Genomic DNA, 27,755 nt, shown 5'->3' on the forward strand with positions numbered 1-27,755 from the left:
CTGTCGACAGTGCGAGGCTCTCCTCACAGTGCGAGGCTCTCCTCACAGTGCAAGGCTCTCCTCACAGTGCAAGGCTCTCCTCTTGTCTGTAGCGCAGTGCCGAGACGTGCGGGCCGCTGCAGCCTTTATCGTCAGTGGAAAACTGTCTGTGGTGAGACATGCACAGAGGCTGCCCACGTCGATTCCTGCCTGCGTGCATCCTCCTCTGATTGCTTTTGCTTATACCTATTAACATGCTTTACACAAAGTAGCCTATTAGGATGATTTTTCACAAACTTGGTTTTTGTGGTGCCCCTAGGCAGCGTGGTGCCCTACGTGCAGTGTGTAATTTGCGAGTGCGGAATGATGGCACTGCTATCGCCACCGGTTGACCAGCGCCACGGAGCCCGTCCCATCATCATTGCCCGTCCCGTCATCCTTGCCCGTCCCGTCATCCCCGCCCGTCCCGTCATCCTCGCCCCCTCCTCCCCTCCCCTCCAGCTGCTCGTTACCACTCCATCGTTCCCCGTTCCCCCAAAGTCTCACGTTTCTCACCTTTGGTGCAGTGGACAAACGTTTTGCAAGCATGGGCTGTTTGAGCCAAGAATCACGCTGTCACCATTATTGTCCAGTGACATTGTCATCCTAATGAACTAATCCCTCCCAAGAAACTCATCCTGCCTGAAATGTGACTTAAAGCCGACGGTGACATCCAGAGTGCATCACTGAGTTGTTACCTCCCCGGCTGATGGAGACGCTCGCCGCTGCCGTCCTGTCAGACACTTTGTGGGAGTCATTAGTCCTTTCTGCCGCGGCTCAGGCTCTTATACGGCGTCAGCTCACCGTGTCATTAATCAACCTGTAAATGTGCTGCTCCTATGGGCTGTTGGTGGGTGAAAAGTCCCCGACCCTCTAAACGAGTGTATTGGCTTTAGAAATCTTTCCTAGAATTGTTCCTCTGAGGCAAACAAATACTCCCAAACCCAGTTTAGTACAAGAATACAAGCAGACCTTCCACTGTGGTCACACCTCATATAGTAGAAGACAATGTTCCTATTAGGGGTGCACACTGTGACCTCAAATTTTTGAACTGTGAATTATTAAATCACAGCATCACTGATTTTTACCTCATATGACCCCTTTAATAATGATCTTATTTGAGGAACACCCACGCTCCAAACACTGGCACCTTCTGGACTACGTTCTGACGCGACAGCGTGATAGAAGAGACGTACTACTACCAGGGTGATGCCTAGTGCGGATTGCTATACGGATCATCGCTTGGTCCGTTCCAAGATTGGTTTCACTTTCAAGCCTCCTCCTTAGAAGAAAAGCCCACAGTTTAAGAAGCTACAAGTCCACAAGCTGCAAGATATAGACACAAAAATGGAGTTCCAGGCCCAAACTAGAGGAGAGACTGGGTGGAGAAGAAGGCCTGCCTGACGACCTGAACAACAGTGGATGAGATTAAAGACCATCCTTCAGGAGACGGCAGCAGAAGTAGTGGGCTTCTCAGCCAGGAAAAATAAAGACTGGTTTCATGAGTCTGATGCACAGATCCAGGAACTACTAGAAAAGAAACATGCATGCCACAAGACTCTTTTAGCTAAACCTGATGACCACTCTGCCAAGACAGCTTACAGAAATGTCTGCTCCACACTGCAATGCAAGCTCCGCATACTGCAGAACGACTGGTGGCTAGCTTTTGCGGAGAAGACACAACAACATGCTGATGCCGGAGACATGCGCTCCTTTTATGAAGCCCTTAAGACCATCCATGGGCCAGCACATCAAGTGCAAGCACCCCTGCGCTCCTCAGACGGCTCCACCCTTCTGACGGACAAGGAAACCATTATGCAGCGTTGGTCAGAACACTTTGAAAACCTCTTCAGTGACAAGCGCACTGTGCAAGAGTCAATCGAGAAGATTCCCCAGGTGGAGGTGAAATGGGAACTTTATGACCCCCCAACACTTGAAGAGATCCGAAAGGCCACCACGCAGCTGAATCCAGGGAAATCTCCTGGCATAGATGGCATCCCAGCAGAGGTGTACCAAAATGGAGGTGAGGCAGTCCTCAACAAGCTTCAGATTCTCTTCTCCAGTTGCTGGGAAAAGGAAATGGTTCCACATGACCTTCAGGATGGGGTCATTGTCTCCCTGTACAAGAACAAGGGCGACAAGTCCGACTGTTCTAATTACCGGGGCATCACTCTCCTCTCAATAGCAGGTAAGATTTTGGCTCGAGTGCTGCTCAACAGGCTTACCCCTACCATAGCGCATGAAAATACTCCCAAGAGTCAGTGCGGATTTCGGGCCAACAGGGGAACCACCGACATGATCTTCGTCCTGAGACAGATCCAGGAGAAGTGCAGAGAACAGAACATGGCCCTTTATGCAGCCTTCATAGACCTAACCAAGGCTTTTGATATGGTCAGTCGTGAGGGTTTGTGGAAGATTCTTGCACGCCTTGGCTGCCCTCCAAAGCTCCTCACCATCATCCGCCAGCTGCATGAAGGCCAGATGGGACAAGTAAAGTACAACGGGACTCTGTCCGGCAGCTTCCCCATCTCAAATGGTGTCAAACAAGGTTGCATCCTTGCGCCCACTCTGTTCTCCATCTTCTTCAGCATGATGCTTCATGAGGCCAAAGAAGACTTGACAGACGGCATCTACACTCAACAAAATATAAACGCAACACTTTGGTTTTGCTCCCATTTTGTATGAGATGAACTCAAAGATCTAAAACTTTTTCCACATACACCAATATCACCATTCCCTCAAATATTGTTCACAAACCAGTCTAAATCTGTGATAGTAAGCACTTCTCCTTTGCTGAGATAATCCATCCCACCTCACAGGTGTGCCATACCAAGATGCTGATTAGACACCATGATTAGTACACAGGTGTGCCTTAGACTGCCCACAATAAAAGGCCACTCTGAAAGGTGCAGTTTTGTTTTATTGGGGGGGGATACCAGTCAGTATCTGGTGTGACCACCATTTGCCTCATGCAGTGCAACACATCTCCTTTGCATAGAGTTGATCAGGTTGTCAATTGTGGCCTGTGGAATGTTGGTCCACTCCTCTTCAATGGCTGTGCGAAGTTGCTGGATATTGGCAGGAACTGGTACACGCTGTCGTATACGCCGGTCCAGAGCATCCCAAACATGCTCAATGGGTGACATGTCCGGTGAGTATGCCGGCCATGCAAGAACTGGGACATTTTCAGCTTCCAAGAATTGTGTACAGATCCTTGCAAGATGGGGCCGTGCATTATCCTGCTGCAACATGAGGTGATGTTCTTGGATGTATGGCACAACAATGGGCCTCAGGATCTCGTCACAGTATCTCTGTGCATTCAAAATGCCATCAATAAAATGCACCTGTGTTCTTCGTCCAAAACAGACGCCTGCCCATACCATAACCCCACCGCCACCATGGGCCACTCGATCCACAACATTGACATCAGAAAACCGCTCACCCACATGACGCCACACACGCTGTCTGCCATCTGCCCTGAGCATTTGCCCACTCAAGTCGGTTACGACGACGAACCGGAGTCAGGTCGAGACCCCGATGAGGACGACAAGCATGCAGATGAGCTTCCCTGAGACGGTTTCTGACAGTTTGTGCAGAAATTCTTTGGTTATGCAACCGATTGTTTCAGCAGCTGTCTGAGTGGCTGGTTCTCAGACGATCTTGGAGGTGAACATGCTGGATGTGGAGGTCCTGGGCTGGTGTGGTTACACATGGTCTGCGGTTGTGAGGCTGGTTGGATGTACTGCCAATTCTCTGAAACGCCTTTGGAGACGGCTTATGGTAGAGAAATGAACATTCAATACACGAGCAACAAGCTCTGGTTGACATTCCTGCTGTCAGCATGCCAATTGCACGCTCCCTCAAATCTTGCGACATCTGTGGCATTGTGCTGTGTGATAAAACTGCACCTTTCAGACTGGCCTTTTATTGTGGGCAGTCTAAGGCACACCTGTGCACTAATCATGGTGTCTAATCAGCATCTTGGTATGGCACACCTGTGAGGTGGGATGGATTATCTAAGCAAAGGAGAAGTGCTCACTATCACAGATTTAGACTGGTTTGTGAACAATATTTGAGGGAAATGGTGATATTGTGTATGTGGAAAAAGTTTTAGATCTTTGAGTTCATCTCATACAAAATGGGAGCAAAACCAAAAGTGTTGCGTTTATATTTTTGTTGAGTGTATATCCGCTTCAGAACCAAGGAAAGTCTGTTTAAAATGCGGCGCCTTCTGTCCCACACTAAGATCACAGAACAGCTAATCATGCTGAAGAAACAGCTCTCCCTTGCAGGCATTCAGCATCAGTCATGGCAGCATCTAGCTACAGATAGACTCAGCTGGCGTTCCAGCATCAAATCCGCCAGCCTGAAGTTTGAGGCAGAAAGAAGTGAGGCCTCACGCCAATAAGCGCCCAAAGACAGAAAGAGAGGCAGCAGCACATGCCCAGCCTACTCAAGTGTTCATTTGCCCCAAGTGTAACAGGTCTTGTGCATCCCGCATCGGACTTTTTCAGCCACCAGAGGGCTTGTAGAAAATAAACCTAAAAAAAAAAAGGGCTTCCCACTATCCCGTAAGCGTGGAAACTGCCAGCAATATTGAGGAACAGTTATCCTAGACTTTTTACTATTACCTTGTGTGGATTTCCTTCAAACTTGGTGGAATATTACTCGGATAGATATCAAGAGGTGGTTAGATTTGGAGTAGTTTTTGTCCAAAGTTCATAGATCAAGGTCAAGGATAACTGGGTCTGGAAAACACTTTTTTTTGGTGTGTGTGTGTGTGGATCTCAACAATCACAAAGCCTAGATGGATGATCCTAAAGCAAATATCAAATCACCAAAAAATTTGTGATTGATTGGTATGAATGACCTCATAATGAAGTCATATGATGAAGTAATACATAGCAAAAAACACCATTTCAGGCAGATGTTTACTTGTAATTTAATCAATTTAATCATCTTATAATGCGCCAAATCAAAATAAAAGCCATCTCAAGCCGCCTCACAAAGAACAATTCAATATAAAAATTAATTAAATAATTAAAAATGAATAAAAAATTCAAACACATAATTAAAAACAGAAGTAAAAGAATAAAACACATAAAAAATAAAAACTATTCACAAGAAAGAGAATAAAAATGGGTTTTATGTCTTGACTTAAAAATGTCCACGGACTCTGACTGCCTCCACGGTCGCAGGAAAGACTGTTCCACAGAGTGGGTGCACGATAAGATAAAGCTCTTTGACCCGCTGACTTCTTCTTCACCCTGGGAACAAAGAGAAGCCCCACATCCTCTCTGACCTCGAAGCCCGGGCGGCACATAAGGTTCCACCAGATCAGCCAGATAAGATGACGCCAGTCCTATGAACAACTTTATAAGTCAATAACAAAACCTTAAAATCTGCTCTCACAGAGACAGGGAAAATGGGTGTGATATGTTCAGATCTTCTGCTACGTGTCAAAGTCTGGCGGCAGCGTTCTGAACCAGCTGAAGACCCCTATTGCTGGACTGCAGTAACCCTGAAAATAGGAACATTACAATAATCTAGTCTAGAAGAAACAAAAGCATAAATCAGGGTCTCAGCATCAGCCATAGAAAGGATGGGGTGGATCCTCGCTATATTTTGCAGATGGAAACATACATACTATACATTTATATTGTGGTTGTGTGCCAGCTCTCTGTCCTTCATTTTTAAATCCGCCCTTTCAAATTTAAATATGGTATGAAAACTTCATGAATTAAGGCATTAAATTTTTTTTAAATGATATTTTTACAGTTTTACATTTAACTATCCCACGGCTGTTTTACTTAATGACTGTTAATGCTTAACGGAGTGTACAGCGCAAACGCCCACTGGTTCACACAACAGAATCACATTTGAACCATTTCCATGACTAAGTACAATAGATCTCCATTTGAAAATGATTTTATAATTAATATATCTATGAAAAAAGTATTTAACAGGTAATTCACCTCATGTGTAGAGCTCAACAGAATTGGGTTGATTATTGATTTCAAAATTAATGGATTACAAGCATTATTTTTTGTTATTTCCTTGGGTGAAATTAAAAAAAGATCCATCATGGTGTTGAAAGTATATACACAATCCATAATGTGGCCACAGTCACACCGGTGATGACTCTGAAACTGGTGCACCGCCCACCCCTAGTTCCTGTTATTCCAAACTCAAAGCAATAAATGGACATCTGCATATTTGTTTAATTAAAAAAAACCCTCCTAATTAGGGGTGACAGAAAACAAACTCATACATTCCATCAAATCAATTTCAAAGCAATTAACCAGTGATAGCGTGTTTCCAACTCTTTCGTCTTGAAGAGTTGGAAACACTAAGCTTGACTAATCAGTCAGTGGTGGTTGCAGCAGGTACACAGGGAGAACATGTAGGCCAGGTGACCTCCAGCCTGGTGACCCCTGCTTTAAGCATTGGGCCTGAATTTTGACCTTGGCATTTGACCTTGACTTTTAACTCACTATTTTTATCCAAATTAAATCACTTTGTTCCTGCCTGACTCCTCAATCATTCCACCAAATTTGCTCCAAATCAGATCAAGACTCATCAATGTTTTTTAGTTCGTACACAGATGACACCGTACCACTGCATGCACTAACTGAAAAAGTGCAATACTCAATAGAAGGCTCCTTGGCCTAGATTTCAAAGAAGTGATTTTGTGGCGAAAAGAATCTCATCCCCATCCTTTTGGCTCTTCTTTTATTTTTTTTGGTGGGGGGGGGTTAAAAGGGGAGTCTCAGGTGGCGGGACACACTTGCCAATTACTTGGCAGATAGAGAGTAACAGGGAAGCAAAGACTGGGAGGAAAAATCTAACCCAGCCTGTTATCGCCGGTGAGGCCAAAGCATGATGGAAAAGACGAGGATTATGCCTCTGAGACTGGAGCAATATGCATCTGTGACATATCAGCCGGGAGTGAGTGAGGGAGCAAAGACGAGTTCCAAGGTGGAAATTACAGAGCCGGCCAAAAGTATTCAGCCCATTGGTATTTAACACATTTTAATTTGTTTATGCCATTTCAAATGGAAGAAGTAAATCAGGCTTCTCAATACAAAAATACAGTTGTTTGTAAAAGTTTGGTCACCCTGATGATTTCTATGATTTTCCTTTATAAATCATTGGTTGTTTGGATCAGCAATTTCAGTTAAATATATCATATAGCACACAAACACATTGAGAAGTGAAATAAAGTTTCTAGTATTTACAGAAAGTGTGCAATAATTATTTAAACAAAATAGGGCAGGTACATAAATTTGGGCACCCTTGTCATAGATTTGAATACATTTACCACTAATTATTGGAACAGAAAATTGGTTTGGTAAGCTCATTGACCCTTGACTCCTTACACCAGGTGAATCCAATCATGAGAAAGGGTATTTAGGTGGCCATTTGCAAATGTTTCCCCTCTTTGAAATGAAGTTTATAGGATTTACAGGAAAATATGCCAATAATTCTTTAAAGAAAATTAGGCAAGTGCATAAATTTGGGCACCCCAACAGAAAAAATATATCAATATTTAGTAGATCCTCCTTTTACAGAAATAACAGCCTCTAAATGCTTCCTATAGCTTCTAATGAGAGTCTGGATTCTGGCTGAAGGTATTTTGGACCATTTCTTCTTTACAAAACATCTCAGGTTTGTTGGGTTTCTGAGCACAGACAGCCAGCTTAAATCACACCAGAGATTTTCAATAATATTCAGGTCTGGGGACTGAGATAGCCATTCCAGAACATTGTACTAGTTCCTCTGCATGAATGCCTTAGATTTTGAGCAGTGTTTAGGATCGTTGTCTTGTAGAAAGATCCAGCCTCGACGCAACTTCAACTTTGTCACGACTCTTGAACATTGTACTCAAGAATCTGATCTTGACTGGAATCCATGTAACCCTCAACTTTAACAAGATTCCCAGTACCTGCACTGGCCACACAGCCCCACAGCATGATGGATCCACCACCAAATTTTACTGTAGGTAGCAAGTGTTTTTCTTGGAATGCTGTGTTCTTTTTCCACCCCTTGTTATGTCCAAATAACTAAATTTTTTATTCTAAATTTTAGTTTCATCAGTCCACAGCACCTTATTCCAAAATGAAGCTGGCTTGTCTAAATGTGCTTTAGCATACCTCAAGCAACTCTGTTTGTGGCGTGTACGCAGAAAAGACTTCCTGTGCATTACAGCATCATACAGCATCTCTTTGTGCAAAGTGCGCTGTATAGTTGAATGATGCACAGAGACACTATCTGCAGCAAGATAATGTTGTAGGTGTTTGGAGCAGGTCTGTGGGTTGACTATGACTGTTGTCACCATCCTTCGCTTCAGCCTATCTGAGATTTTTCTTGGCCTGCCACTTCGGGCCTCAACTAGTACTGTGCCTGTGGTCTTCCATTTCTTCACTATGTTCCACACAGTGGAAAATTACAGCTGAAATCTCTGAGATAGCTTTTTGTATCCTTCCCCTAAACCATGATGTTGAACAAATTTTGTTTTCTGGTCATTTGAGAGTTGTTTAGAGGCTCCCATGTTGTCACTCATTATTAGAGATGCAAAGAGGGGAAACATTTGCAAATGGCCACCTTAAATACCCTTTCTCATGATTGGATTCACCTGTGTAAGGAGGTCAAGGGTCAATGAGCTTACCAAACCAATTTTGTGTTTAAATAATAGTGCTAAATGTATTCAAATCATTAAAATGACAAGGGTACCCAAATTTATGCACCTGCCCAATTTTGTTTAAATAATTATTGCACACTTTCTGTAAATACTAGAAACTTCATTTCACTTCTCAAATATCAGTGTGTTTGTCTGCTATATGATATATTTAACTGAAATTTCTGATCCAGACAACCAATGATTTATAAAGGAAAATCATGAAAATTATCAGGAGTGCCCACACTTTTGCATACAACTGTATAAAATAAAATACCTTCAACCAGAATCAGACTCCATAGAAGCTATAGGAAGCATTTAGAGGCTGTTATTTCTGTAAAAGGAGGATCTACTAAATATTGATGTATTTTTTTCTGTTGGGGTGCCCAAATTTATGCACCTGCCTAATTTTCTTTAAAGAATTATTGTATATTTTCTGTAAATCCTAAAACTCATTCATCAAAGAGGGGAAACATTTGCAAATGGCCACCTTAAATACCCTTTCTCATGATTGGATTCACCTGTGTAAGGAGGTCAAGGGTCAATGAGCTTACCAAACCAATTTTCTGTTCCAATAATTAGTGGTAAATGTATTCAAATCTATGACAAGGGTGCCCAAATTTATGTACCTGCCCCATTTTGTTTAAATAATTATTGCACACTTTCTGTAAATACTAGAAACTTCATTTCACTTCTCAAATATCACTGTGTTTGTCTGCTATATGATATATTTAACTGAAATTGCTGATCCAGACAACCAATGATTTATAAAGGAAAATCATGAAAATTATCAGGAGTGCCCACACTTTTGCATACAACTGTATCTATAATTATCTTCCTTAAACTCAAACTCAAAGCAAATCTCTACAACTTGATATAAATTAATTAAACATATAAAAGCCAAAATGTTTTGTTGCATAAGTAATCAGCCCCTTTGGTATAGTAATGCCTGTAAATAGTCAGTTTTATTGCCAGTTTTCTTCAGACAAGTCAGGGGATGGATACATGAACATTTCCAAGTCACTGAATATGTGACTTTATTTACATCAATTATAAAAATATAGAAACACTATGCCACTCTATGGTAAATCTGTGTAGACAGTTCTCAAAAATGGAGTGACTGTGCAAGAAGTACCTTCTGGCAAATAGCTGTAGCTGAACTTTCAGGTCTTCTTTTTAAGAACATCCTCCTCTATATCACTTCATCATGAAGCTGTATAACTGGGGATACAAAACATGCACTGTGCACAATTTCTCCAGTCACAGTGACAGAAGCCTCTAACTTCTTCTGGGGTGTCTTGGTGGCTTTCCTCACTCTTCTCCTTCTTGCACAGTCACTCAGTTTTTGAGAACTGTCTACCCCACAGTGGCGGCTGGCCCACACGGGACGCTGGGGTGCCACCCTCCCAGATATGGAGGGGAAAAATTCTAAAACATAAAATAAATATTTTTAAAAAGTATTACCAATGTCAGTTTTACTTAATAGTGTGTGCCTACATGTAATCTGAATTATTTAAACAACATTTCCACCAAGTGACCCTCATTCAACAGTGCATTTCCACTGACAGAAGCACAGAACGTATCATTTCTCTTCTTGGGCGCTCACTCATCCGCCCCTTGAAGTGCAGCGAAATGATCAATTGGGTATGTTGCTAAGGAAGATAATAAATATTTGGCCAATCAGAATCACCAAATTTAATATCTTGTGGGTGACAGAATTGGCACCCATGGACCAATTGTGTGTGGTTGCTAAGGAAATATAATAAATATTTGGCAAAAATGTAATAGTTTGGGTGGAAACCGAAACCCCACCGACGTTTGGGTTATATTTATTTTTTGTCTCTGTGTGTTTGCTGAAGTAAGTTGAAGAACTTTGGGACTTTATGATTGCTGCTCCTCGTGTTCGCTATGTCTCGGTGGGTTTCAGCTGCGGATTCCCCTTTGGATCCCACTTCATCTCACGAGCTGTTAGGATTTACTCCCGAATGTTGCTCCTGGTGTGGAAATGAGGATGAAAATTTAAGATAAAACAAATAAGTGATTTTCTGTTTGTTTGTTTGTTTTAGGGGGTCAAAGCTGTGATCTTTATTGGTACAGCGGACCAGTTATAACAGTTAGGGGAGACTGGGGCTGTTTGTAACAGTGTTCAAGGCTGCAGCCATGGTGGCATTTTGGTCACAAAATTTTGGAGTAGTTTCAACTTGATTTCAGTTTACACATCATGAGGATCAGCCCGCAGAAGTGAAATATTCTTTGGGGTATTCCACAGCTTAAAACAAATGATTTGCACAGTTTAAAAAACAAACAAACAAACAAAAAAACCCCAAACCTAAAATAGCAATTTGCATGTTTGTTTGTTTTTTAAAGAAATTCTAACTCAGCCACAACTGAGTTCACACAAGACACTTATAGTCAGACTAAGTCAAGTTTAGCAAAGCATTTAATTAAGAGGTTTGTTTACTTGCTTTGTCCTCTACACTGTTAATTAATTTTATCCAATTTAATTTAAAGGTTTTGGTGTTATTAGTTAGGCAAATTTTTTAAATTTTAAGTTATTCTAGCTTCTTTATCTTGCCTCCATTCCACTCAGTAATGTTCATGCATATTATTACCTTAATTTTCTCTCTCTCTCTCTCTGTCTCTCTCTTTCTCTTTCTCTCACACACACAAACACACCACCTCTTTCATTCCGTCTCTTTTTTTGGAAGGTGGTGTGAACATTGTCATATGTACAATTTGGTGTACTATGTGTAATTGGTGTCAAATGGTGAAATGTTTCTTGCTCAAGAACTTGAGTGTTGTATTTGATACGGTTCCTTTCCAAAGTATGAATGAGGTCTAATACAGCTGTAAATGGATAACTTTATCTATGAAACTGCTGATTTTGAGAAGGACGTTAAATGATTATTGTGGAATTGTAGTAATTTTCCGACTGTTCATTTGAATGTCTGCACTGGACGAGGCAGGGAAATCTATTGGCAAAACAGCTGCCATTGCTACTCCACACAGATTTACCATCCAAGACATATTCAGTGACTTGGAAATGTTCATGTATCCATCCCCTGACTTGTCTGAATAAAACTGATTATTTACAGGTATTATACCAGTGTTCCATTACTTATGCAACCGATCATCTTGACTTTTATATTTTAATTAATTTATATCAAGTTGTAGAGATTTTCTTTGAGTTTGAGAAAGATAATTATAGGTATTTTTACATTCAGAAGCTGTATTTACTTTTTCCAATTTAAAATGCCATAAACAAATTAAAATGTGTGAAATACTTTTGGAGGACACTGTATATGAGATCAGAACACCTGGTTGGCTGCTTGATGACGGTGACGGTCACATTAGTGAGAATCAAAAGTCAGACAGTGTAGCGGATGATTAGAGCGGCAACAGTTAATATTCATCAGGCATCGTTAGCTTTTTGATGTGAAAAACAAATGGCTGAAAAATGATACTTCCGTGAGCACGCGTCCAAAACTAGATGAGAAATTATTTAATATCAGACTAAAGTAGTCTATGATAAAAAGGTCAAAACAATGTTTTGCACGTCTCTCTGAATATTAGTAATCATAATTTCAATTTCAATTTATTTTCATTTATATAGCGCCAAATCACAACAGAGTTCCTTCAAAGCGCTTCACACAGGTAAGGTCTAACCTTACCAACCCCCAGAGCAACAGTGGTAAGGAAAAACTCCCTCTGAGGAAGAAACCTCAAGCAGACCAGACTCAAAGGGGTTCAAGCAGACCAGACTCAAAGGGGTGACCATGACCTTTGCCAGCCGCTGGGGCCCTCAATGCTGAGACCGCGTTGCTGGATCAAGCCCAGAGAAGTGTGCCACATGACTAAAATGATGTCACTGATGCTCCATCATCACGCAACCATCCGATCCCCCCCCGATCTGAGTCTCACCAAGAAACTGCTCGTTGACCCAAAGTCATTCCAGTGGCACAAATTCTACAAAATTCCTGGTACCAAAGACTTGGCGGTTACTGCAAACCTGAGAGTTAGCTCTGATAACCGCTAATCAGTTAACTGTGATAACGCCCATAAACTGCCAAAGCATTCAGCTGCAGCTACCGCTAACTGCTAAGTTTTATGATATAAATTTGACTTTGGTATTTTGGTTCTAAAACCATGAAAAACAGACTGAAAGAGCAGAAAATCTGTCCAAGCTGGAGTGTAAACACGCCAAGATCAGATGATCAAGATGCACGTAAATTAGATTAGCGTATAACAAGCAGGTTTGAATTGAATGTTAAACTTTAATTACAAAAAAAAGGTTTACTGTCTTGAAGTTAGCTGACCTATATTTAGAAGTGTTTTCAAAGTTATATGAAAAGATAGTTTAGCTTCACGCTGTTAGCTCACTTGATTAGCATCCAAGTCTCACAATCACACAGCAGCAGGACTTAAAGACTTGGACCTTCGTCCTGCAAAGATGTTGACATCACCGAACGCCTCGGGCTAAAAAGTGTAACTTTTGTTTGAGGTAAAGGAGGTCATACTCAGTTTTTTTTTCTAGCTCAAAGCAAGAAAGCCCAAATGTTCAGTTAGCATACTCGCACAGAGCCAATCAAAGGCAGCAGTAAAAGGATACGTGTTCTGTGTTTTAACAGAGAAGCAGGTTCTAATATTTGCTGTGTCTTATTTCTTAATATTCACAGATTAATCTCTCTAAAACCGTACAGTTGGCGAAGAAGCCCGCGCAAATGATGAGCACTTTAACCCGGCTAAAATTGCAAATGATGGTTTCGTGTGTGAACGAAGCTCTTGGTTGAGGTTCAGTCGGGTTGATGGATTGCTCTCTCCACACTTTGACCGTAAATCAGCTCTTCACGTAAAAGACAGTTTCTCACAGCTAAATCAAGAACTTGTTTCACATCGATTTTAGAAGTACGCCACAAGTATATTTAAATATTAACGATTGAAAAAAACTGACGTTAAGTGCCTAGTTTTTTTCTCAAAACACAAATAATTCAAATCAAGTGACTCATCTTTTAACATTGGGGAGCAAAGCAGGTTCTTCGAAACAGATTCTCTTTTCTGAAGCAGTGTTTCAAAAAGCAGACCCATTTCTCAAGCAATTGTTTTTTTTTTTTTAATTGAGGATTTATTTCATTCATTTAAAAGAAAAACAGAAAAGCAAAATTAACAAAACATTACAAACCATTGAATGAAAAGGAGCAGTTTGGAAGAACAAGTCTTAGTTTCATTTAGTGTTTTGAAATAGAATCATTTTCTGAAGGTTTTTGCATTTAGGTTGTATTATTATTTATAAGTATTTTGAAACATTCATTTTCTGATCTTTCATAAATTTAGCATTTTGAGTATTTCAAACAAGAAGCCAAATCATTTTCTAACACAACTGTTTCATTTATGGTGGTTGAAGAGTTTCAAAAGAGTCACTTATATATCCTGAAGAAAGTTGTTCATTGAATGTTCTGAGCATTACAGAATGTTGCATCATTTTTTGAAGTGATTATTCCATTCATTCTTTTCAGCATTTCATAACACTGAATCATTTTCAAATGAAATTTAGTCAGTGTTTTGAGCATTTCATAACACTAATTTATTCACTGAAGCAATTCATTCATTAAATATTTTGAGTCTTTCAACATTATTCATTTTTAATAAATTATTGCATTTATTCTTTTTGAGCATTTCATGAATATCTGAACCTTTCAAAATGTTGAATCAATTTCTGAAGCACTTGTTCCATTCCTTTGAGTGTTTTACACTGAATAATTCCAAAAAGAAATGATTTCTTTCAGCATTTTGAGCATTTCTAAATAGTGAATCACTTTCAGAAGCACTTCATTCATGGAACATTTTGAACCTTTTAAAAACCATGAATCATTTTTGAAGCAATTATTTTGTTTATTCTTTTGAGCATTTCATAACATTGAACAGTGTTAAAAAAAGCAACTATGATTTAGAATTTTTTGAGCAATGCAAATACGGTAAATTTCGTTTGTATGTTTGCACCGAATCTTTTTTTATGGAGGTCGCCGAAGGCAGAGCCTGGAGTTGCTCGTGTGTGGTGTGTGTGAGAGAGTATAAAGGTGAAAATAGGTCACCTGACTAAGATCTTGGATGTTTCATGTTGGACTCTGTGATGCAGCTTTGGTTGCCTTTTGTTTCATAACAGTTTCATTTTATGTTTCAAGCATCTGAAATCAGTGTGTCATTTTCTGACACAAGTGGTTCATTTGGGTCAAAGTATTGAAACACTTTTTGTAATCAGTATATGTGGAATATTTCACCCTAAAATCTCCTTTTTAACAGCACTTTGTTTGGCTGTCATAATCGATATGAATCTTAACAGATGAATCACAGATGAAACATCGACACTTAATGAGTTACTTTCACACGACACACCATCCGTTTCTTTAGTTGTGGATTTTGTGCCTCTCTTTGCTTTCTTTCCCAGTCAAGGGAAGGAAACATAATGAAGACAGTGTCTGTGTGACAGACGTATCGCCTCCTCACCGTCACTGCAGCATCAACAAAAATTCTTTCCAGCAAACAGCAGCTGTCAGCACATTCGGTGCTGAAGGCCAGAAGTACATCAGCTTTAATCCTCTGCCAGTGGCAGCATGTCAGCCAGGTGATATTTGCACTGTGTTTATTGTCAACAAAACAGTGCAGTGGCACTTTATTTGACTCTGAGGATGGTTAAAAATACATTATTCCAGCTTCTCCTGCAGGTCCTGAGGCTGAATCGCATTTAATGATGAAATTATTTACATCAGCTTTTTCTTTGTTTTTGTTTATAACACTGCTCCAAAATGCCAAAATATTAAAGCTGTGGGGGTTCATGTGTTGGGAAAAAATACTCCAAGGACATAAAATGAATCGGTGAGAGAAAAGTCATATTTAGAAAACAACAGGCGTAAAAGTTTCCTCTCTGGACTTTAATACTTTTCAGACTCCAGGAAGAAACTGAACTGTCACGTCTGTTACCGACAGTGACCCATCACATGCTGCATCTCAAATGTAAACAGTCAGTGAAGGTTTTTTTAATTCAAGAAAAAGATCAAATCTAGGCTAGTCTCCCATGTGCCTTCTGGCAAACTGCATGTGAAATTTCATGTTTTCTTATTAGGGAAAGTCCTTTATTTGCCACTCCACCATGAAGCTGTAGAACCAGTGGTGCAGCAGTGTGCAAAGTCTCTCCAGTCACAACCACAGAATCCGACACTGCTTTCACAGCTGTCTGGGGGTCTTGGTGGCTTCCCTCACTATTGCCCTTTTTGCAGAGTCAGTTTTGAGAACTGCCTACTGCAGACAGATTTACCAAAGGGTGGAGTGGTGGAGAAAGGTGGCAGGAGTGATTTTGACCCAAGAATATCAGCAAGATGAAGGGGAAAGTCTACAAAACAGTAGTGAGACCAGCTATGTTGTATGGTTAGAGACAGTGGCACTAACAAAAAGACAGGAGGCAGAGCTGAAGATGTGTGATTCTCTTAGGCAGTGATGAGAATGGACAGGATAGGAATGAAATTCAGAGGGACAGCTCAGGTGGGACGGTTTGGAGACAAAGTCAGAGAGGCGAGATTGAGATGGTTTGGACATGTGCAGAGGAGGGACCCAGGGTATATAGGGAGAAGGATGCTGAGGATGGAGCCACCAGGCAGGAGGAGAAGAGGGAGACCAAAGAGGAGGTTTTGGATGTGCTGAGAGAGGACATGCAGGTGGTTGGTGAGACAGAGGAAGACACAGAGGACAGGGTAAATGGAAACGACTGATGTGCGTGGCGACCCCTAATGGGAGCAGCCAAAAGAAGAAGAGAAGAAGGTGACTGCAAAACTCCTCATTTGTAGGACTAAAAGCAGATATCTGGATATTTTGGGCTTTAAAAAGTAAATGTGATATTAACAGATTACTGAGGCAACAACTAAACTGTCAGTCCGTCTGATGATACTTTAGAGAACCTGCACTGAAAACTCATGAAATAAGCATTTTGTTGTCTGTTCTTTGAACTCTGGTTTCTCTCTTGCAGTATTCTACATGTTAACATACATGTCATAAGAGTAAAAAGCAGCGAGCATGTAAAGCAAAATATGAGAGAGATTCATCCAGCAAGGGTGGAGTTTCATCTTTGTCTTCTGGACATGGCAACCAGATCAAAGCAGCCTCACGGTCTGGGTACCGAGTCTGGAGTCAAGGTCAGACGGGGAGAATCTTATCCGAGACTCCACCCTGAACTCTATGCCTCCTTCGGCTCACTGAGGTTGGAATATCTCAGGTTGTCTGAGAAGTACTTCAGCAGACTTCTGCTGAGTAGGTGGAGTCATTCTCAGTACCGCTGTGAAGATGACACTCACCATCAGAGCGCAGTACCCACCTTATGCTTGATTCTGATCTTGATTATGTCATATTTGCTTCCATGTGACCTTTTTGCATTTGACCAATTCTGTCTGAAACAGAACCACTTTGTCTTTGACTAACACAGAAAACCATCTGCTGTGTTTAAACCCTACTGGTTACAAACAGTATGGAGTTAAAATATTTAAGACCTTAAGTTTGACCTTTCAAGCTCACCCAAGGTCAAAGGTCATGTAATGAGTTATACTGTTGGCAAGCACAAAAATACAGATACACAGGACTGAAAACATATAGTACAATCATGATGATGATGATGTATAGAGTCTTTCAGGGTCCCATCAACCGCGCGCTGGAGGGGTTCCGGTTCAACTCACCTGTTGTAAATGACAAAAATGGCGTCACCACTCGCCACGCACAAGGGGAAAAAAAATCCCTCACAAACCAGCATGAAATGTGGTTTTAAAGGCATTCAAACATATGTTAATATTTCTATACAGAAAATTTTCTTAAAAAAAAAATCAATTCCTACAATGAATCACACTCAGATTACGTGCCATTGATATTAACGTTCCAGAAGGTCCTTATTTCCCAATAACTGCGAGGAAGCAAGAAATTTCCATGCGATACCACATTACCGTGGGACCGGAACCCCTCCACTCATGCAAAGGATCATGGGATTGTAAAGTTGAGAATATGATCTGGTCACTATCACCCCCCCACCTTCTCCTAAAACCCCATCTTAAATAACATCTTTAAATAATAAAACATTTTTACTTAAATAAAATATTATTTTTATGTTGTGCTTTTATTGTCTCTCAAAAAATAGCTCATTGGATGAACTCAATTATATGCAGGATTTCCATCTAATACATACATGTAGTCCCAACTAAATTAAATTATCTTGCATGGATGTGCTTTATTTGAGTTGGGGCTACAAATATTTATTAAATGGAAATTGAATCCAATGAGTCAGTTTTTTTGAGTGTACCAGTTTATCAAAAGCAGTTTATTTGCAGAAGAAGAAGAAGAAGAAGAAGAAAGAGGCTTTATGGTATAAAAACCTCAAGGACGTACACGGAAACAAAAACAACCTTTAAATTCCTTGAACCAGCACCATCTGCAGCGGGAACAAACCTCACCTGAGAGCACAGTGAAGATGGCGGCAAAGGCATTGAGCTTGAGGCCGTTGATAACGTTGCCAATGTGACACACCTCTAGTGACATTAGGATGCCTCCGGTGGCCAGGAGGAGAATGTACAGGCACTCTGCAACAATGCACAACCAGAGCACTCCTGGGGAGGGACAGCAGTGAATTATTAATCTGGTGTTGGGGGGTTGTGCATGGATGTGGAAATGACAGCGGTGGTGTCGGGGTCAGATGGAGGGTGGAGGTTTGAGATAGAATATGGAAAAGAGAGGCGGGGAGGGGTGGGGGTGGGGGGGGTGCTGCTGCAAAAAAGGGAGCCACCAGTGTTAGATGGGTGAATCTGCCATCCGTAACATTAACCTCCAGGCACAAAGACGCAGTCATACAACACAATACAGCATCCAGATCTCTGTGTGTGTGTTTGACTTGATTTCTTCAGTTTATGAAGCTCAGGCAATAACAATGACAAATGGATCACAAGGATGACAAACCTGCTGAAACTGAATGTGTCCACTGACGTCCTCGTTTAATGTCGTTTTTTTTTTTCCTCTCGTTATGAAGATTATTGTTGTCGGTGCAGAAGTGTCATTGCAACTCAACACTGAAGCTCCTCCCACTGATTTCTGAACGCAACTTCAAATGTAACCTCATTGAGTATCTGTGTGATTTACTCTTAAGCATGAATTATTTTAAGTTTTTTTAAAGTAATGACTAATAATTTTTTTCATTGAAAATAATTAGTTTAATATATAACACAAAGAAAAGGACATAGCACATCCCCAAAGTTAAATGTAGCATCTTCATGTGTTTGTCTGAGTCAAACCAATGTCCCCCCCCCAACAAAAATGGCAATTTTACAAAACAAAAATCAGCATATTCTCATGAGAACATATGGAGCCATGAGATTGTTGGCATTTGTGAATTAATAAATTACTTGCATTTCTCAATAATTTATAATAATTTAACTGTTATTCCATGTTTATCGACAAGGTTGGGTAGGATTACTTTGAAAGAATACATGTGGATTACATGTATGTATGTGCATACATTTGGATTACTTGTAATCTGATTATTTATGGATTACATTTCAAAGTAATCCTACCCAACCTTGTTTATCGAATACCACTAAGACGACCATGAACTGAAGCCAAAGAGTCAGAACTGCTCAGTGACAATGTTGGTGCACGATCACTGTCATAAGTCAAAGACTTACCTCTTTCGTTGGCGGGTGCGACGTACAGGAAATTTCTGCACAATTCACCTGCAACAGAATGCAAATTAAACTCATCAGCAGCACCTACAACTGCAACCTGCTGATAAATGAGACTTCAGCTTCACTCCTATAACCATCCAGACTGAGATGCTCCACAGCTAACCTGCTTCAGCTCAGTTTGCAAATGATCGAGCTGTGGTGTAAAAATGACAAATTAAGCCAAATTGTGAGGGGATTTCATTGCATTTCTGTGATAACCGGCAGGTAAACCGGGTCTCCAACGGTGTTCTGGACACTGTTCTATGGGTAGTTTAGCCAAACAGTTCTCAGTGGAAACACACACACACACACACACACACACACACACACACACACACACACACACACACACACACACACACACACACACACACACACACACACACAAATAAGTAAATAAATCACTGAATATTACAAGTGTTTCTTTTTACCTCTATGACAGGAGTCCCAAACACGAGGCCTGAGGGCTGGATGAGGCATGTGAGTAAGTAGAGTGCGGTCTGTGTCACACCTCACCATATCACACTATCATCTGAGTTTCTCAGCTCAACTCAATCTTTATTTCTAAAGCGCGTTTAAAACGACAGCAGTCGACCAAAGTGCTGTACATAATTAAAAAATGGGCACCAAGTTGCCCCCAATCGTACAACCCCAATTCCAATGAAGTTGGGACAGAATACAATGATTTGCAAATCCTCTTCAACCTACATTCAATTGAATACATCACAAAGACAAGATGTTTAATGTTCAAACTGAAAGACTTTATTGTTTTTGTGCAAATATTTGCTCATTTTGAAATGGATGCCTGCAACACATTTCAAAAAAGCTGGGACAGTGGTATGTTTACCACTGTGTTACATCACCTTTTCTTCTAACAACACTCAATAAGTGTTTGGGAACTGAGGACACTAATTGTTGAAGCTTTGTAGGTGGAATTCTTTCCCATTCTTGCTTGATGTACGACTTCAGTTGTTCAACAGTCCGGGGTCTCCGTTGTCGTATTTTGCGCTTCATAATGCACCACACATTTTCAATGGGCTGCAGACAGGCCAGTCTAGTACCCGCACTCTTTTACTATGAAGCCACGCTGTTGTAACACGTGCAGAATGTGGCTTGGCATTGTCTTGCTGAAATAAGCAGGGACGTCCCTGAAAAAGACGTTGCTTGGATGGCAGCATGTGTTGCTCCAAAACCTTTCAGCATTGATGGTGCCATCATAGATGTGTAAGTTGCCCATGCCATGGGCACTAACATACCACCATACCATCACAGATGTTGGCCTTTGAACTTTGCGCTGGTAACAATCTGGATGGTCTTTTTCCTCTTTTGTCCGGAGGACACGACGTCCATGATTTCCAAAAACAATTCAAACATGGACTCATCAGACCACAGCACACTTTTCCACTTGTGTTTGTCCATTTCAAATGAGCTCGGCCCCAGAGAAGGCGGCGGCGTTTCTGGATGTTGGATGTATTGCTTTTGATTTGCATGGTAGAGTTTTAACTTGCACTATTAGCGACGAACTGTGTTAACTGACAATGGTTTTCTGAAGTGTTCCTGAGCCCACATGGTAAGATCCTTTACACAATGATGTCAGTTTTTAATGCAGTGCCGCCTGAGGGATCGAAGGTCATGGGCATTCAATGTTGGTTTTCAGGTTTGCTGCTTATGTATAGAAAGTTCTCCAGATTCTCTGAATCTTCTGATTATATTATGGACTGTAGATGATGGAATCCCTAAATTCCTTGCAACTGAACATTGAGAAACATTGTTCTTAAACTGTTGGACTATTTTTTCACGGAGTTGTTCACAAAGTGGTGATCCTCACCCCATCTTTTCTTGTGAAGGGCTGAGCCTTTTGAGGATGCTCCATTTATACCCAATCATGACACTCACCTGTTTCCAATTAGGTGTTCTTTGAGCATTCATCAACTTTACAAGTCTTTTATTGCCCCGTCTCAACTTTTTGAGCCCACGTGATAAGATCCTTTACACAATGATGTCAGTTTTTAATGCAGTGCCGCCTGAGGGATCGAAGGTCTAGGGCATTCAATGTTGGTTTTCAGCTTTGCTGCTTACATGTAGAAAGTACTCCAGATTCTCTGAATCTTCTGATATTTATGGACTGTAGATGATGGAATCCCTAAATTCCTTGCAACTGAACATGAGAAACATTGTTCTTAAACTGTTGGACTATTTTTTCATGCAGTTGTTCGCAAAGTGGTGATCCTCACCCATCTTTTCTTGTGAAGGGCTCAGCCTTTTGAGGATGCTCCATTTATACTCAATCATGACACTTACCTGTTTCCAATTAGGTGTTCTTTGAGCATTCATCAACTTTACAAGTCTTTTGTTGCCCCGTCTCAACTTTTTTGAAATGTGTTGCAGACATTCATTTCAAAATGAGTAAATATTTGCACAAAAATGAAAAAGTCTATCAGTTTGAACATTAAATATCTTGGTGTATTCAATTAAATATAGGTTAAAGAGGATTTGCAAATCATTGTATTCTGTTTTTATTTACACTTTACACAACGTCCCAACTTCATTGGAATTGGGGTTGTAAGTAAATTAATTAAGAATAACAATAAAATTACAACAGGCATAAAGCAAATAAAAGACAAAGTAAAATAAAGAGTAAAAAGTAGTAGGAATTAATTTAATTTATTTTATTTTATTTACATAGAGCCAAATTAAAGCAAAGCTGCCTCAGGTGCAATGCATAAGTAAAGTCTAACCTTATCAACCCCTAGAGCAGGAACAGAGGCAACAGTTGTAAAGAAAAACTCCCTCTGATGATCTTGAAGAAGAAACCTCAAGCAGACCAGACTCAAAGAGGTGACCCTCTGCTTAGGCCATGCTACCAAAAGACTACAAATAAGGTATAATTTGTCAGCATTAAGCAACAGGAAAAACAGAAGAAATATTATGGTGAAACAGAGATGTAATTACTCATTTAGGAAACGACAGAGAACAAAAAACAGGTTTTTAAAGAGGATTTAAAAGTCTGTAGGGACAGGGATGATCTAATATTAAAGGGGAGAGGATTGCAGAGCCTGCGAGCAGCCGATGCAAAGACTCTGTCACCTCTCTGCTTTAATCTGGTTTTAGGCACCTCCAGCAACAGCTGGTCAGAAGACCTCCAGAAGAAGCTCCAAAAGAAACACTGGGGCCACACCATTGAGGGCTTTAAAAACAATTAAAAGAAGTTTAACCCCTTAACGCCCGAATTTATATAGCTGTATATAAAAAAATGTTTTGTGTGTGTTTTTGCCTTTAAGTAGATGGTAAATAATGTTGAGATTATTAATTTCACTTTTGCACAAAAACTAGATAGTAATATTGGGTATTCAGGTAATGACATTATGTTATAATGTTATAATAATAATAATGATGTTATGTTGCAAATTTGCGACAACAGGCATACAGGTCAGTTTGGTAAGTTTGCATATTTGAGTCAGAGATTGTAGCATATATGCGACGATGGGCGTTAAGGGGTTAAAATCGACCCGGTAACGGACCGACAGCCAGTGAAGAGTAGCCAAGACCGGTGTAATGTGGTCTGACATTTTCTTTCCTGAAAGAAGATGTGCAGCAGCGTTCTGATTAAGCTGGGGACGGTTTAAAGAAGTTTGACCTAAGCCAACGTACAGAGAGTTACAATAATCTACCAGTAGTCTACTTGTGATGAAGGTGTGGATAACCTTCTCAAGGTTAAGATGGCTGTCAAAAATCACCCCAAGGTTCCTCACACAGGAGTGAATGTTGGAACCCAGGGGACCCAGGACATCAGCAGAGCAGGCTGTGGAAGTGCTCCCCCCAAACAGGATAACCTCTGCCTTGGATTCATTAAGATTTAATAGGTTAGCACTTATCCAAGATTTGACCTCACTCAGAACCCAATAATGGCTGCATTGGGTCACTGCCTAACGATCTTAGTGGCAGGTAAATTTGGACATCATCTGCAAAGCAATGGAAAGATATTTGGTATTTTCTAAAGATACCGCCGAGAGGCAACATGTACAAAAGGAAAAGAATAGGAACTAGAATGGACCTTTGAGGGACTCCACAGGTCAGTGGGTCCACATCTGAAGAAAAGTGGCCCAGCTGCTCAGAAAAGCTCCGCTCTCTGAGGTAAGAACTAAACCAGGTGAGAGCAGAGGCTGTAATTTCTGTATTTGTCTGTTCCCCTCTTCCTTTGTACCTTGTTATATTCCACCACACTTTGTCTGTGGATGAAGGTCGACTCCAGAATTTCCCCTGAAGGACTCACCAGCCTTCCTCCTGCATGTTTTCTCAGCTTTTCCTGCTCCACCTGCTTTTTCAGCTAATCAAGAGTGAGGAAACACCAGACTTGACCAATCAGCTGTGGCTGCTGCAGATAGATTCTGGGGCAGGGATCCCCCAGAGCAAGGTTGGTGACCTCAGCTTTAAATGTTTAGGCAAAGCTCAAGGTCAAATTGTTTATTTTATTTTTATTGGGGGTGGGGCTAAACTATTCCATGTTTTTTCAACACTGTATCTCATGTTTGTCATATTTGTTAATTTAATAACTGGGTTACAAACTTCACAAATTAATCAGTTTTTTTCAGTCTGAAAAACTCTCTTTAAGTAAGACCCTTCGGCTGCTCCCTTGTTTTCACCACAGCAGATCCGAGGTGGACCTGCATGATGATTGGGCAGTTTTACACTGGATGCCCTTCCTGACGCAACTCCACATTACATGGAGAAATGTGGCAGGGGTGGGGTTTGAATTGGGAACTTTCTGCACTGAAACCAAGCGCACTAACTACTTGGCCACCATGTACCATGTTTCCAGAGGATAAGTTGCACCAGAGTATAAGATGCATGTTTTTCTGTATGTGGAACTCACTTTTAACACAGCACTTCTCTGGGGGTGAATCTAACAAAGGACATGAACTCAGTGTAGCACATGTGCACACCACAGCATCTACTGTTACTTAATATAAGACTTTTGCAATGGACAACATATTTGATGTTATGTGACCCACACGAACACAGATTGCTGAGCCATCGTGTTGGTCAGACTCCAATAAAAATGCAGCAACTAAAGGCTATTATAAATAGGATTCGACACCAGCTACTTGTTGCTCAGTGAGTGGTGCAGTCTGGCTTCCCACTCAAGAAGTCAACCCTCGACCGTATCCTAGTTCTGTGAGTACTTACTGAACCAAAGCATGAATAGCAACATATCTTCTTTGCTGCCTATGCAACCCAGTCTCACGGCATGTCATGATTCAGCAGCATGAAATATACATAACCAATAGATTAATTGGTTTGTCATATTGACATGAAAGTGCAAAATTTTCAACATGGGAGCACAAATTTATTCTAATTCATTCCGTGACGGGTAATTAAAAGTGCAGCGGGGGGGGGGGGGGGGGGGGTCAGGTGGTTTGGTTATGGTTAGGGGAAGGAGTAGGGTTAGTAATAGCGAGTTAAAAAAAGAACCCTGTCACGAAAATTTGAATCATTTCATGATGGGAGGATGAAAAAAAAAACGTGAGACTGGGCTGGTCTATGATGATTTTCATAAAGCATCTGAGTCAACTAGTCATGTTGTTTTATGAGACATTCTGAGAATTTGTGGGAGCAACAATTCACTGCTGAACATCACTTGCATGGACTTTATGTTGAGTGGGGCTGCGGAGTCCCATAATTCAGATGCCTTTATAGGTGAGGAGAAGTTCACTGACTCTGACTTTGCAGATGATGCTGTGATCTATACGGAATCAGTAGATGGGCTGATTGCAGCACTTGAGGAGTTTTGAGTGTCAGACTTTGCGACTGTCATGGAACAAAACTAAGATCCAGGCTTTCAATGACTTGCTGGACTCAGCCATCAGCAGTGCATCTGGATATGCTGAAAGTGTTGAAGTTAGAGAGGGATCTACTTATCTCTGCACTGACATTCATGTCTTTGGGAGCTTGTCCTATGAGGTGGTGCTCTTCCCTGAGCATGATCCAGTACGCAGATCATGAGGACTTCAACAGACGATAAAAGGACAGATGATGGGTGACTACCGTCAGTAGGTTGGGCTGGAGCGGTGGTCAGTCAGGTTGATGGTTAATCAGGACTGAGGTGGTTGTATAGTGCAGCGAATGAGGCACAGTATGTCAGCAGTCCATGTTTAGAGACCTGAGCTGCAGTTTTCAATTTGGTCATGTAAAACATTTGAATGAAAATCAACTGTAAAATACCTGGATTGGCACTGAGCCCAGTGTTTAGGGTTTTTCAAGTAAAACTTTTCTCATTCAATTGACCCACATGGGAAGACAGAACTTGGCCAGTGGTTCTGTGGATAAATCTGCCAATTTCATGGACATAAAACTGCAAAACTGTTAAACTTTGAGTCACCTACTGGTGGATTTCATTTATAATCAGAATGATGGCAGCTTCATAATAGAACTATATGAAAGTGGCTGTACTGCCAATTCATGGTGATGCAGTATTGCTATAAATTTTAATGTTTTTTTTTCTGCCCCACTGTTAAAAGTCCAGGACACTGTTCCCCTTGTTCCAGTGCCGTTTTGAGACCATTGTTCTCAAACACTAAAGCAAACAAAGAATATCTCCTGAAAAACAGTAATTCTGTTCCTATCCTTCAGAGTTTGTTCCCAAAATGAGGTAGAGACCTGCAGAGAGGCAGATCTAAAGGGGTTTCACGCTCTGATAGAAACCAGTAAAGCATTGCTTTTTAATCGACTTTTGTCTGCTGACAGGTTTCAGTTATTCGAATGGAACAATCAGAAAATCTCAAGTTCAGAAGGACAGTAACCTGCAACAAAGGGTCATGGTTCATCACCCAGGGTTTTATGTGTGGGTTATGGTTAAGGTTAGTGTGTGTGGCAGCTGAGCTGCTGAACTGGCACGGCTCACAAGCTTGAGCTTTCAATGTTATTTTTTTATTTTCATTGTGGATTTCCCCCCCACTGTGCTTACTTTTTAAGAAAATAATGCACAAAATATACATTAATCTATTGGTTTGTCATATTGTGACAAAAAGTGCAAAATTTTCGTCATGGGAGCACAAATTTATTCTAATTCATTCCATGATGGGTGCATGTAATGAAAAGTGCAGGGGGGGGGGGGGGGGGTTATGGTTAGGGTTATGGGAAGGAGTAGGGTTAGTAATAGTGAGTTAAAAAACACCGTCACAAAAATTTGAATTATGTTGTGACTGGAGGATGAAAAAAACAAACAAAAAAAAAAAAAAACATGAGACTGGGCTGAGACTGACCATCTGCACCAACAGCTTTTCCTTTTCTTTTTTTACAAGTACTTTATAATCTGGATCCTGTTGGTCATCGAGCTCTTTGTGAGTTTTGTTGAAGGACCTTTGTAAAGTAAAGACTATAAAATTGACTTACTGTGTTAAAAAAACAAAAAACAAACAAACAAACAAACAAACAAAAAACTTGGATGGATTTTAATCAAACATGGTTGAAATATATTTGGGTCAGTGCCTCAATGTGATTAATTTTTGGAACATAGTCAAAGGTCAAGCAAAACACAGGAAACACCCTCCACAGAACAGACAAAAAACAAACACATTCATCACTGTTATGTGGCTCCAGGTTTGATCAAAAGCTCATATTGATCAATAAAATATTTGTGATCGATTAGTTACGCCATAATGAAATCACAAAGAAGTCAAAATATGAAGTCATATCAAGTAACCCCCCAAACAAACAGAAAACCAAACACTTTACGCGCATTTTTTCAGAGCACAAAGTGCACCAAAAAGTTGGACAATCGGCCAAAAATGGACTAAAATGATGACTCATAAAGATGAATTATTATTATTTTTTTGCAGGTTTAAGATCAAATCTTTTCTTCTATTCTCTTTGCTGACGCACGCCCCCGCCCGCGCGCCCCGCTCCGAACTCACCGGACATGTTGAGGTTCTGCTCGCAGGAGAACCAGATTCCGGTGTGAAACTTCCTCATCACGTATTTGTCCTCTCCGGTCTCCCAGATGTAGTGCACGAGCCGCGAGTCGTTGACGGCGGAGCTGTTGAACAGGATGCAGAACGCCGGTTTGGCGCTCACCGGGCCGGTGCACAGCGGCTTCACCACTTTGCGCGTCCCCTCGCACCAGTGGCTGGTGGTGAGCGCAGACACGGCGAGCAGCAGGGCCGCCAGGTTCAAGGTGAGAGCCAGCGACGCTCTCCGCCGCCGGTCTATCCCCATCACGGAACGGCGACGGACCCTAATCCTACGGCTCCTACGGCACCGGCTCGTGTGGACTCGTCGCCCCCTCAGACCTTCATAATCCGGTTATTCCCGTTAACGTCTCC

At 41.1% G+C, this 27,755-nt stretch overlaps 1 protein-coding gene across 1 annotated transcript; it reads right to left on the reverse strand.

Annotated features, from left to right (window-relative positions):
* Positions 1–354: 354 nt before the first annotated feature.
* LOC117530634 (germ cell-specific gene 1-like protein) lies at positions 355–27,755 on the reverse strand. The gene is made up of 5 exons (XM_034193516.1): positions 27,716–27,755; positions 27,348–27,673; positions 19,396–19,443; positions 18,110–18,327; positions 355–570 (listed from the first exon to the last, which is right to left on the reverse strand). The coding sequence occupies exons 2-5, from the start codon at positions 27,646–27,648 to the stop codon at positions 355–357; spliced, it is 783 nt and encodes a 260-aa protein (XP_034049407.1). The 5' UTR covers positions 27,649–27,673; positions 27,716–27,755.

This window comes from Thalassophryne amazonica, chromosome 18 (assembly GCF_902500255.1).
Source record: "Thalassophryne amazonica chromosome 18, fThaAma1.1, whole genome shotgun sequence".
Classification (NCBI taxonomy): domain Eukaryota; kingdom Metazoa; phylum Chordata; class Actinopteri; order Batrachoidiformes; family Batrachoididae; genus Thalassophryne; species Thalassophryne amazonica.

Excerpts from the sequence above, each read along its gene's own strand:
- LOC117530634 (XM_034193516.1), bottom strand. The coding sequence starts at position 27,648 with ATGGGGATAGACCGGCGGCGGAGAGCGTCGCTGGCTCTCACCTTGAAC. Across the intron at positions 19,444-27,347 it reads GCAGAACCTCAACATGTCCG|GTGAATTGTGCAGAAATTTC; the intron begins GTGAGTTCGGAG and ends ATTCTGTTGCAG. Across the intron at positions 18,328-19,395 it reads CGCACCCGCCAACGAAAGAG|GAGTGCTCTGGTTGTGCATT; the intron begins GTAAGTCTTTGA and ends GTCCCTCCCCAG.